The sequence below is a fragment of the Apaloderma vittatum genome, unplaced genomic scaffold (genome assembly GCF_000703405.1).
Source record: "Apaloderma vittatum isolate BGI_N311 unplaced genomic scaffold, ASM70340v1 scaffold4315, whole genome shotgun sequence".
NCBI lineage: Eukaryota > Metazoa > Chordata > Aves > Trogoniformes > Trogonidae > Apaloderma > Apaloderma vittatum.
Window position 1 is genome coordinate 20490 of NW_009715344.1, and position 11301 is coordinate 31790.

Genomic DNA, 11301 nt, shown 5'->3' on the forward strand with positions numbered 1-11301 from the left:
CCGCCGAGCCAAGCCACCACCACCACCCTCCACCCCCAGCTCCCCTTTTCTCCTTCCATCTCTGCCCACCCTGTGAGCCTCCAGGTCAGTCCCCTCACATGTCACAGCCTTTACCACCTCCTTCCTCATGAAGAAGGCATTCATGCCCCCTTGATCAAATCGTTTCTCCTGAGGTCTGCAGGCAGTCGTGCTATCAAGCAGCCAAGTCCTCACTGCCCTGCACAGCTGGCAGGCAGACACAGTTCATCTGGGGGGAGACAGGGCTGTGTAGAAACCACCATACATCTCAAAAAGAGGAAAAAAAAAAAAAGATAAAAGGAAAAAAGGGACATGCATTCATAAGATGTTGAGCAGCTCTGGCAAGCTGTGGGCTGATGGAGATCCCCCTTCTCTGCCAGCACCCAGTGATTCTGCAGATCCAAGTAGAATCCATAACAGCATGGATACTTCATTCTGGAAAGCATTCTTCAACCCCAAGAGAGGTAGAGACCAAAAAGCAGTCATGAAGCTCTAAGTCACACAGGCTGAGTGCTAGATCTCTGTTTGCTAAATGAGGAAAGCTCTGCCCACCTGAAGCTTGTATTGACAAAGCAGACACCAACACAGGAAGGGAAATGCAACCTCACCCTGCTGACCCCAACCACCGCCTGCGCTGCAAGCACCAGAGCATTGTCCCACCACAGCTCAGAGGGAATGCTCAAGTTTCTGCAAACCATCAGTCCTCCACAAGTATTTCATTTCTCTGACATGAACACCACCAGCCATTTCACTCCCTCTCTGATCCTCCTCATTGCTGTTTACTTATTAATGGCTTCTTCTGTCTTATTTAGAATGATTATATAAGTTCACAGACGTAGAGCAGCATAGAGCTCCAACCTGCCATTAAAACCTGCCACAGTTGAATGTCTTCTTTCCATCTCTTCCTTATCCTGTTCCTGGCTGCCTCCAAGGTAGTGGCACTTTCAGCTCCTACCTGTCAGATCTCTCTTTATCAAATGATACCTCAGCTCTGGAGGCCCTCAGCTACTCATTCATCCTTTAGGTCACCTCCAGTGTGTTGGGAGAACCAACTTCACCGGCTACAAGTGTAAAGGGTGAAAAAAATACTTCCCCAAAACACCGCTTGATTTCAAAAGCAGCAGGTCCAGACCCTCTGAGGAGGTCTACGTGGGGGAGCGGAGAAGCCTATTACATTTGAGGGGTTCCTAAAGCAGATGGCATCCCTTTCCCCTTAAGCTCATTCTTACAAAATAAACTACTGCACTGTCTGCATCATAACCATGTCTATACCAGCAAATTCAACATGCCTGGCCCTGGTTTCTGGGGCCAATCTCAACTGGTGTGGAATAGTCTTTGTCTACACTTAAGTTCCCACCATCCAGTAAAAGGGTTTGCCTGCAAAATGCCTGTTGAGAATGGTCCCCAGCCTCTGCTATGCTTGGGACTCTTCATGGACACAGACCAAACCCAGAAAACAAATTGACCATGTGGAGCACTGATGTCTAGTGTCTTGAAATGTTCCCTGATCTCTTTGGCTTTGAAAGGGTGCTGCCTAAAATTCAGTGCAGATGAGAGTAGGAGGAGTATATCACAAATAGCCCCTTCCTAATGCGAGAGGGGACAGAGGTAGAGACGGCAGTTGGGTCACTTACTCAATTTTGCACTTATGGTTTGTCATTATGTAGGGTCTAAGACAAAACACTCTCACAGAAAAAGATAAACATTTTTTTAAGCTGCTGGTTGCAACTTTTTGGCTTTCAGATCTCCCGAGAAGCTGAAGATGCTCCCGTCCCCCTGGGATACAGACTCCCAAAGCTCACAACAGTTTGCAGCAATAAGGAGAATGGATGGAAGCAGCTTGGGTTTCACAGGACGTGTGCAGGCTCGCCCCATGGGGCAAGTTAGACTCGTAAGGGAATTCTGGTGACTAAGAGGAGACAGAGAGAGGCAAAATTGCTGTTTTGCTGAACATGGGGTGGGGGGAAAACCCTGCCACATCAAAATTGAATTTTTTACTCTGTACATTCTCAAAGTCAGTCATAAAAACATGCTGGCAAATGTCACCTTCTGCCTGGCAGTAAGCACAAACTTCGAAGGGCCTGGAGGGATTTATAAACCCGTGGTGAATTTTGCCATTCTTTTAACATGGTCTGACCTTCACAAACTCTTGGAGGTCATGTTGTAACCAAGAGCAAAGCAAGGATGTGGAACATTTCCCCTTTGTGCCTGTTTGCCGAAAAACTGACTCCATAAGTCTTGGCACAATCCTGCTAAGGTCACTCTCTTTCCAAAAGCATCTGTGCTCGCATGGGCATCCTTTGAAAAATAACAGCGTGCTCTGCACCCAGATGAGGGAGAGGAAAAAAAAATGCTCTCCTAAACTAGTACTAAACTAGTCATCTATATCAGCCTCTTGTCCACCCAGGGAGAATACAAAGCGGAGTTGCCTTGGCTGCAAAGTTTTCTTTTCTGCCTCTTTATTCTATTTCAAATGTGTTGTGCATCTGGCAAGTTGTCAACTGGATTTGGGGACAAGAGAGACCTAAGTGGAACACGTTTAAAAAGAAATTCATTTGTTACAGTTGCTCCAGACAAGAGCGACCTGCACTTAACGGAGCAGAAGGTCTCTTCCTTCAACACTATCAGGCTGGGATGAAGCTGAACTAATAAAACAGTAAACTGTGACTTAAACCTGTGGGATCGATGAGCTCAGGGTAGTGGCTGGGATAGGATGAGCAGGAAGACTAAGAGGTGCTGCCAGGGTGAGCTGGGGGTTCAGGGCACGCAAACAGCTTCAGTGATCTGGGAGAAGACAGTGGGAATCAGCTGTTGGTGGATACTCCTTGACTTCTATTTTTGATATTAAACAAGTCAGACTTATAAGAAACATAGGACAGGCAGCAATTCCAGCCAGACCCTGATGATGGGGAATGGTTGCAAGTTGCAACAGGGCAAGTTTAGGCTGGACATCAGGAAGAAATTCTTCACAGAAAGAGTGGTCAGACACTGGAACAGACTGCCTAGGGAGGGAGTTGAGTCGCCATCCCTGGATGTGTTCAAGTGTCGTTTAGATGGGGTGTTGGGTGATATGGTTTAGGGGTGACCTTTTAGAGTAGGGTTAATGGTTGGACCTGATGATCCCAAGGGTCTTTTCCAACCTGAATTGTTCTATGATTCTATGATGCTTGCCTTTGTTCTCGCAATGCTAAGGATGGAGAAGCAGCTCTGGCTTGCTGCTTTATCCTGTTTTACTGAGCCCCAATGTCTCCCATGTCTTCTAAAATTATTTAAATTTCCATATTATTAAACTTCCTTTTGACATTTCCAGCTATGTCCCTCATCCCCACCCTAGGAGGCAAAAATGCAGAACGGGATCTGTCCTTAACCTCAACCGGGAGGCTGAGTCAAACCCTCATTGCCCCTCACTCACCGAAAAAATTCTCCTCCCACCCCCCCCATCTTTACTCTAAGGAGCTGGCCCAAAGCAGAGCTCCATGGTGGGAGCAGTAGAAGGCTGCAGGACCAGCTCCAGGAGGCCAGCAAGGTGGACATAAACTCAACATTTTGTACTCAAGCTGCCAAAGGAGAGATTTGTGTTGCCTTTGCCTGACCTGGGAAGGGAGCAGGCAGAGCTACCAGAGAGAGGGTAGAGCCTGAATCACCTCTCACATTTCTAGAGAAACCTCTTTCAGGGAGGGAAAGGGAAATAAAAAATTGCCATTTTTTTCCCTTCTGTCCCGCTAGATGGGAGAAGAAAATTGCTGAGAAGTCTCGGTACAGAAAAAACTCCTCAGTCTTAACCCATCAGGCCAGAAAATCAGAGAACACCAATCGAGAGAACAAGGACATGGCTGGAAACAGCAGGCTTCCGAGTGAGACAGGAGTAGGAGAAACCTTCCTGTCAGCTGGAGAAGCCAGTAACCCCAGGCTGGGACCTGGGAAATGCGATACAGACAGGCTTGGGTCCTGATCAAGAGGCAGGTTGAAGATGGGAGGGAACTGGGAAGAAATCCCTGGGATGAGCTCCAGCAGAGCCCCCAGCCCTGAAGGCACCACGAGAGGGTCTGACAGGTACCCTGTGCTGGATGAGCGAGCGGGTGGGATGCTTGGCATACGTCTGCTAACCTGCATTGCTTCTCTGTGTACGGTGAGCTGGAAGTGGTGCTCTAGCTGCTGCCTTGCCCAGAAACAAGGTCTGCTCTACCAGCGGGTCAGCAGCAGGGCTGACCTCTCCCAGGAGGCACTGTCTTGCAGGGAGCAGCTGGCTGATGGGAACTTACCCCCTGAAAAGCAGAAATTAAGCGCTGCCAAAGCAGGCACGCCCAGCCTCCCTCGGTTGAAAACTGCAAATTTTGAGTTGTTTGAAGTATGACAATTCTCTGCCCCCTTGCTTTAAGCGCTGAACAGGTGTTTACAGCGATGAGGATAGCAGGGGTCTGCTTCCCCAGGAGAGAGCTCACCGGGCTCAGAGCACCGATATGTCTCGGTCCCTTTGCAAAGCATCCAAACCACCTCATCCTCATCGCAGCCACTATCGTGGACAAGAACACGAAAAGCACCACACACATGCTCCCCACCACCTTCGCAAGGAGGAGATCCCTCATTCTCTCCGCACGGGGTTTAGTCTCTGTCATCAAATTCCTCTGTAGGATGGGTTTTGGTGGTTTGGTTTTTTTTGTTTTTTTTTTTTTTCCAGTTGCTCGGTTTATATTTGCCTGGGCTCCTCGCCAGCCAGGCATTGCTTCTCACTCGCTGTCCACCCAGCTTCGCGCCTGCTTCCCAGCATCCCAGCCCACCCGCTCCCCCGGAGAGCTCAGGGGTGCAGCCTGGGCTCCTCAAAGCACCCGTTTTGCTAGAATCTACTTTTGTCCCTAGTTAGAAGGAAATCAAATAGCTCCAAGATTTTCCCCCGAAGCGTGTTTTAAAGCCGGTTTCAGATATGATTTCGAACCACTGCATGAGAATTGCAGCATTGTTACAGTCGTTTCTATTTTTAGGTCTCTGGAAACAGATAGCACAATACTGATGACATCGGCATTTGACAAGTGTCAGCTTGTTTCACTACCAAATGGATGCTACACAGTCTAGAAAAGGAAATAAAAATCTCAGACCCTAACGTATAACCTGAATGTCTGATAATGAAAAGCTCATTGAATATTGTGGCAAGGGTGGACCAGCCAGTCTCCGGAGGTCCAGAGAAAACCTTTGATGATTCTCTGCGTTACTCAGACATCGGTAGTAGTAGTAGGGAAATATTGACATAAGTGAAAAATTCTCTACATAAGATCTGGAGTGAAACACCAACATTCTCTGAAATGTTTTTTCTTAAACAAAAAATTTCTCCATTTTTTTTGTTTAAAATTTGGTGAAACCAATGCAGTTTCTGACAAAAACCTGTCAGGAGGAAAAATATATCGAATTCAGCCAATGCTATCCAGCTCTTCTGCCCCCCACCACCTGAGAGCTGATTGCTTTGGTTTGTGGGTAACTGATTTGTGCCTCCCATCACATCACACACTTCCTACATTGCCAGCACTTTCCTGCTGCCCTGTCTCAAGTGACCAGCCCTCCTGGGCTGCAAGGACTTTGAGGGAGGGGGCCAGGCAAGTTCAGGCACCATCACGCCAGGTTACACCCCCTAAAAACCCCGTCGGATCTGCCAGTTTTCATTTCCCCATCCCACTTGTTTGCAGAGATTAGGGGCTGGAGATCTCTGGGCTGGATGTGGGCTCTGGGCCCTATTTCACTTATTTCACCTCTTATTTCACCTATTTCACCTATTTCACCTATTTCACCTATTTCACCTATTTCACCTATTTCACCTATTTCACCTATTTCACCTATTAGTTCACCTATTTCACCTATAATTTCATCTATTTCACCTATTAGTTTACCTATTATTTCACCTATTTCACCTTCTGGGATTTATGGGGAAGAGCATAGGGACCACCAGCCCTGTCTCCAGCCCCACAGCAGCCTAGCATTGCCTCCCTGGCGCAGCCCACTGCTGTTTATGCATTCATTTTTTGTTGGAGACCTGGCAACCAGCTTTTAATCCGAGCCCAGTGGGAATTAATTTTGGAGTAAGCTTTTGTGTCGAGCGCTTTCCTAAGATGTAGCTGTATTACATCTGCTGCGCTCCCTTCATCCATTAATTTGCTAATTCTACCAAAAAACAAGCATATGCTTTTCCGACACACAACTTGCACAACGGAGTGGAGCGGAGGAATAAAGGGCTTCATTTACTCATGCAAACAAGTTATCCGAAGCCTGATCTTGTTTTCACTGAAGTCAGATCAAAATACCCTTCGACTTCTGTGGGAGCTAGCTCGGACTTTATGGTCTAATCCAGCTCTTGAGCCTGGTCCTGCTTGAACACTCGCTGAAGGCAGGGACCTGCCAGGGTGTCATCCTCCCCGCTCTCTGACATCAGAGAGTGCTGGAAAGAAAAATGACTGTTGTGCCACAAATAGCATGATTGAGTCACTTTTTGCTACAGGATCAGCTCAAAGGAGGGGGAAGCAACTGGCAAGAAGGTAACAAAAGATGGAGCAGAGCTGCAGTAAGCTCGCTCGAGGAAAAACAAACAGGAAAACAAAGGAAAAGAAACAGAAATTGCCTCCTTTGGCCTTCTTCCATCAGCGCAACTCCATTTTACGGATCCTTCGGGAAAAAAAATGCAGGAAAAGGACAGGCTTCAAAAAGCGGCACTTTCCTTCCCGTTTACATGGGTGCATTTTGCAGAGATGAAAGGAGCACAGGTGAACATCCGGTGATTGTTTTCTTACTTGCTGACACCTGCTGTGCCCATGGCTATGTATTTTTGAATTGGATCACAGCTATTTACACCTGTAAAATTGGACCTAGTGCTCTTGTTGTCAGCAAAACTGCAGGTGCAGGAGTCAGGCCAGAAAGCCACCCTAAAGAAATGGTTGTCCATACCCCTATGAATAAAGCTAGGGAAACTTCAGGCAATTAGGGCACCTGGCTTGTCCCCCAAAACCTCAATGCTTTCAGGGTAGTAAAAGCCGGCCACCCTGACCTGAGGTACAATTTGAGAACAGGAGCCGCAGTTGCTCAGTGCTTCATTTTGCCATTTTCTCCAGGGGCAAGAAAGCAGCTTCCAGAGGAAAAAAAAAACAACAAAGAAAAAACTAGCAAAAAGTTAAAACAACACAGGCAGCTCTTACTATGGCCCTGGAAATAACAGGGGCAAACAGCTGTCATTTCCTTTCTTTTGGCCTGGATGCAATTTTCCTCGTCTCACTCAGGTCGTGCAAGGGAGCTGAGCTCCCTTCTCTGCCCCACTGGGCCCTGCGGGAGAGGAAGGGAAGGGACAACACAGGAGATGCTTGCAGAGCATCCCTCAGCCTGAGCACAAACCTTCTAAGGGCTTCCACTGCCTGTCACCCGCGCTGATTATTTGAGCTAAATGGCAGCCGATAAAAATATACTGGCATTTCTTCTTCTTTTGCTGTACAGGTGTGTGCAAAGATTTCCCACCAGCCTGGGGGAGGCAGCTCTACGCTCAGGTGGGCTGGCTCAGCAAAGCGCAGCCTGAGCTTAACAGCTTTCTTTGCCTCCTCCTTCCCAACAGGCTGAATTCACGCTCCTACACACCTCAAGTCAAAGGCATCTTCTTGCCTAACTCTTTGTTTTAACACAATGAGGAAATTTGGGGTAACCAGCTATGGGAAGGCTGAAATCCTTCAGCAAAGCTGGCTCAGGGCTCCCTGGTAATATCAGTCAAACATCACTGGCCCAAGGTTGGAGGGATGGATGTCCCTGTCCCGAGAAGGGAGAGGCAGAACGGGGACAGAGTCATAAAGTTTGGCTTACTGCAACTTTTCTTTCCTCTGGGTGTGGAGAAGGAGGCATCCACTAACTGGAGGGGAAAACCAGCACATACATCACCCCCCTGTCCCTCAGCACTAGCGGCAACTGCTGCTTTTTTGGCTTCTCAGGGCTTTGCCACAGGGAAAGCAGAGGGCACAGCCACCTTGCTGCCTTGGCAGGATGATGCCCTGATCAGCCTCCTCCTTTGCTACGCCTGTACCCAGCCCTACCCTCCCTAAAAAAATCCCTGCTACTTAAAGAGGAGGAAAAAAGAAATCATAACAAGTCAGACTTTTCCACAAAACACGAAGCAACAGAGGAGCTGATACTGTAAATGGGAAGGGTGGGTGTACCTTCTTTGAAGGAGAAAGGTCTTTCCTCCCCCTTCGCTGCACTGGGACGTAAGCCCAGAGCTGCTATCGCAATCATTTGTGAATGTGGAGGCAGGTCTAAAAAACCAGCTGTGAATTTTGGTAGTTGGGGGAAAAGAAAAAAAAAAAAAGAAAAAGTAGGAGAAAAGCTCAAAGCAGACAATATAGGTTTAGGAAAATCGATGAATAGATTTCAGCTACAGCATCCACAACCTGCACTGGTACAGCTGTAGCTGCAAACTCCCTTTCTAGCCCTCTGCCCCCTTCATTTATATTTCTTACCTACCCTGGCATCTGCACAAATCCAGATAATATAGTAAGGCAATCCTTTGCCACCTCCACCGCACACAAGAATGGCACTTTCAGAGCCTGTGGATTTGTCCACGTTGATTTATTCCAGAAACACAGAAAGCCTCCTCACTGAGGACCATTCCCCTACTAGATACCAACTTTCAAGTCTCAACCTTCAGAACTGCTCTGGTAAAAAGATATTTTTTCAGGTGTACAAAAAACACGTCTCCTGTCTCATACTCAAAGAAATGACTTAAAGTGATTTGACTCAAATGCTGCAGAAATACAGCCTTAGATACGAGAGTAACGAAATCTCATCTCCATAGGCCAAACTTGCAGAAAATTATAAGCAACCGAAAGTGAGTGTTTCAAATGGAAGTGTTATGCAACGTGAATGACAGTGACCTGAAATGCTCAGAGCAGACTATTCCCATCTCCAACATTTGTCTATAGCAGCACAGGAAACTTTGGAGGCCTGAAGGAAACAACCACTTCCAGCTTGCAGATACTTAAAACTGCAACACTTGAGTATCTTTTGAGCTTTTGGGTCCTTGCCTCACCAGAATATCTTCGGAAATGGAAGAAGTTTAGATGATGTGTCATTCTCAACCGACAAAGATTCCCCTTAGACTTACCTCAGGCCATAAAGGACAGTCCCATCAGGATGGAGCCGAATCATGCGATTCTTCACTGTCACCCCATGCAGAAAGGACTTCTTGTCATTCAGAAAATAGGTGTCAGGCAGCCACAACTGGTCAGCCACCCGGTTGTCCAAGGTCAGATTGAGAGGAAGGTCGTTATATGCCAGGCGTTTGTCCCGCCAGCTCTGCTGAAAGTACATGGTGATGGTGTAGTCCTGGGGGGAAAAAAAAGTATAAACATCAGCCTGGCTCCAGAGTAAGGACATAACTCAGTCCCTTCATCACAGCCGAGATCTTTAGTGGGTCTCCAAGTTCCTTGGTACCTGAAGGTTTGTGTCTGCACCTATACCAGTTGCATGGACTGTGCTTTGTTACGGGAAAATGGGAAGAATCCTGAGCTTGGTAGGGGACAAACGTGACTCCGAATAAAACTGCATCCCACTTGTGTTTTCCCAGCCTGCTTAAAGTTTGGCTGCAAAACTAGTGTTACTTAGGACTGCACCTACGCCAGTTGCATGGACTGTGCTTTGTTATGGGAAAATGGGAAGAATCCTGAGCTCGGTAGGGGACAAACGTGACTCCAATCAAGTAAAACTGCATCCCACTTGTGTTTTCCCAGCCTGCTTACAGTTTGGCTGCAAAACTAGTGTTACTTAGGACTCTGATAGTACTAAAGGATGTCAATCAACAATAGCTACACCACGCCAAAGACTTAAAGGATCAATCTCCTAGTTAAGTCATGCAAAGGTGTCTGGACACGGCGCAGTCACGTTCAGCCACTGCTTGTTACCACTCAGTTGGTAAAAGCTGATTTTATTTTGAGCAGAATCTCAGGAGATTCCCAAGGGCACATGGAGAATCTCACCTCGAGGCCAAAGTTTCAAAGTCAACCCAGGCCAGCCGTGACAAGCTATTAGCCTTGTTATACGAGCTAAATCAGGAATTCATTGCGATTCTCAGGAAGGGACATATGTGGAGGAAATCTGTCACCAGTGAAGCATGACCCACGGGTAAAGGGGCAGTTTTCTAACCATCCCCAGCTAGTACAATGCCACGCATATCTCCTGCTTGTCTCCAACAGTAAAACCTCAAAACTTAAAACTGTAGCTTAGACATGAATTTTATAGAGGGCAGGAAGAACTGCTTGGTGGCCCACAGCTGCAGCTCTCCAGAAATCATACTAGTTGCTGGGCAGTAACAGCACATCCAGTGGAGATCCAGAGGGCCCAGATCAGCTTGTTCAGAGACAGAGTATTGTGGCACCATATTAAAAGAACAATTATTTCCTCTCTTCTGTAAATGAGCGATGCAGGAAGGGGTCTTGTACATGCCAATGACGGAAAACTTTCTCACAAGAGGTCTTAAATAGGCTAGGAGCCAAGATTTTGGGGGAATAAGACAGCTAGCATCAAAATAACGGGATGTTGGTCAGAAAGTGGGTAATAGTCTTACCAACAGTGGTCTTACAGTAATCAGTGATTTTTCACAAGTCCTCAAATAAAAAACATTTTTGCAGATGCATGGAGATGACTTCAAACAGGTCCAGAGTTGCATTGTCTCTTCCCGGGAAGATATCTACATTGCCACAGGAATCCTCTTGACCACATGGATTTGTGTGGTGCTTGTTTGTGCTCTGCAGATCCCAGTTCTGTGCAAGGGACTGGTGAGGACCTCGCTCGTGCACTAACATCTGGTGTTGTCATTACTGCGCTCAACCCACTGAGCTAACCAGCCCCCTAATGCATGGAGATGACTTCAAACAGGTCCAGAGATGCATTGTCTCTTCCCAGGAAGATATCTACATTGCCACAGGAATCCTATTGACCACATGGATTTGTGTGGTGCTTGTTTGTGCTCTGCAGATCCCAGTTCTGTGCAAGGGACTGGTGAGGACCTCGCTCGTGCACTAACATCTGGGCTGAGCACAGAGGCATCCTGCCTGCCTGTCTTCTCCCACTGACTTCACTCGAAGCCAGGTTTGATTAACACCTCTGCAAACAAGCTCAAATATTCCCACGTTATGGGTATGCCAGCGTTCGGGTATCTAACTATGATTCAGAAATCTAGACCTACATGCATATCTGAAAGGTCACAGAGTAAATCTGTGGTGTAGACTGGATACAGAAGCTATATCTGTCACTTTCTGTGTTATACTGAAAAGA

The 11301-nt window shown here is 47.1% G+C and overlaps 1 protein-coding gene across 2 annotated transcripts in view; it reads right to left on the bottom strand.

Moving 5' to 3' along the window:
• Positions 1 to 9349, bottom strand: part of LOC104273685 (gamma-aminobutyric acid receptor subunit beta-4) — a 24324-nt gene extending 14975 nt beyond the window's left edge. For both annotated transcript variants that reach the window (XM_009869088.1, XM_009869087.1), the window contains exon 1: positions 9134 to 9349. In XM_009869088.1, coding sequence (XP_009867390.1) covers positions 9134 to 9339 — 206 coding nt within the window. In that variant the 5' untranslated portion in view covers positions 9340 to 9349. The remainder of the gene's footprint in view (positions 1 to 9133) is intronic.
• Between the last annotated feature and the right edge of the window lie 1952 nt (positions 9350 to 11301).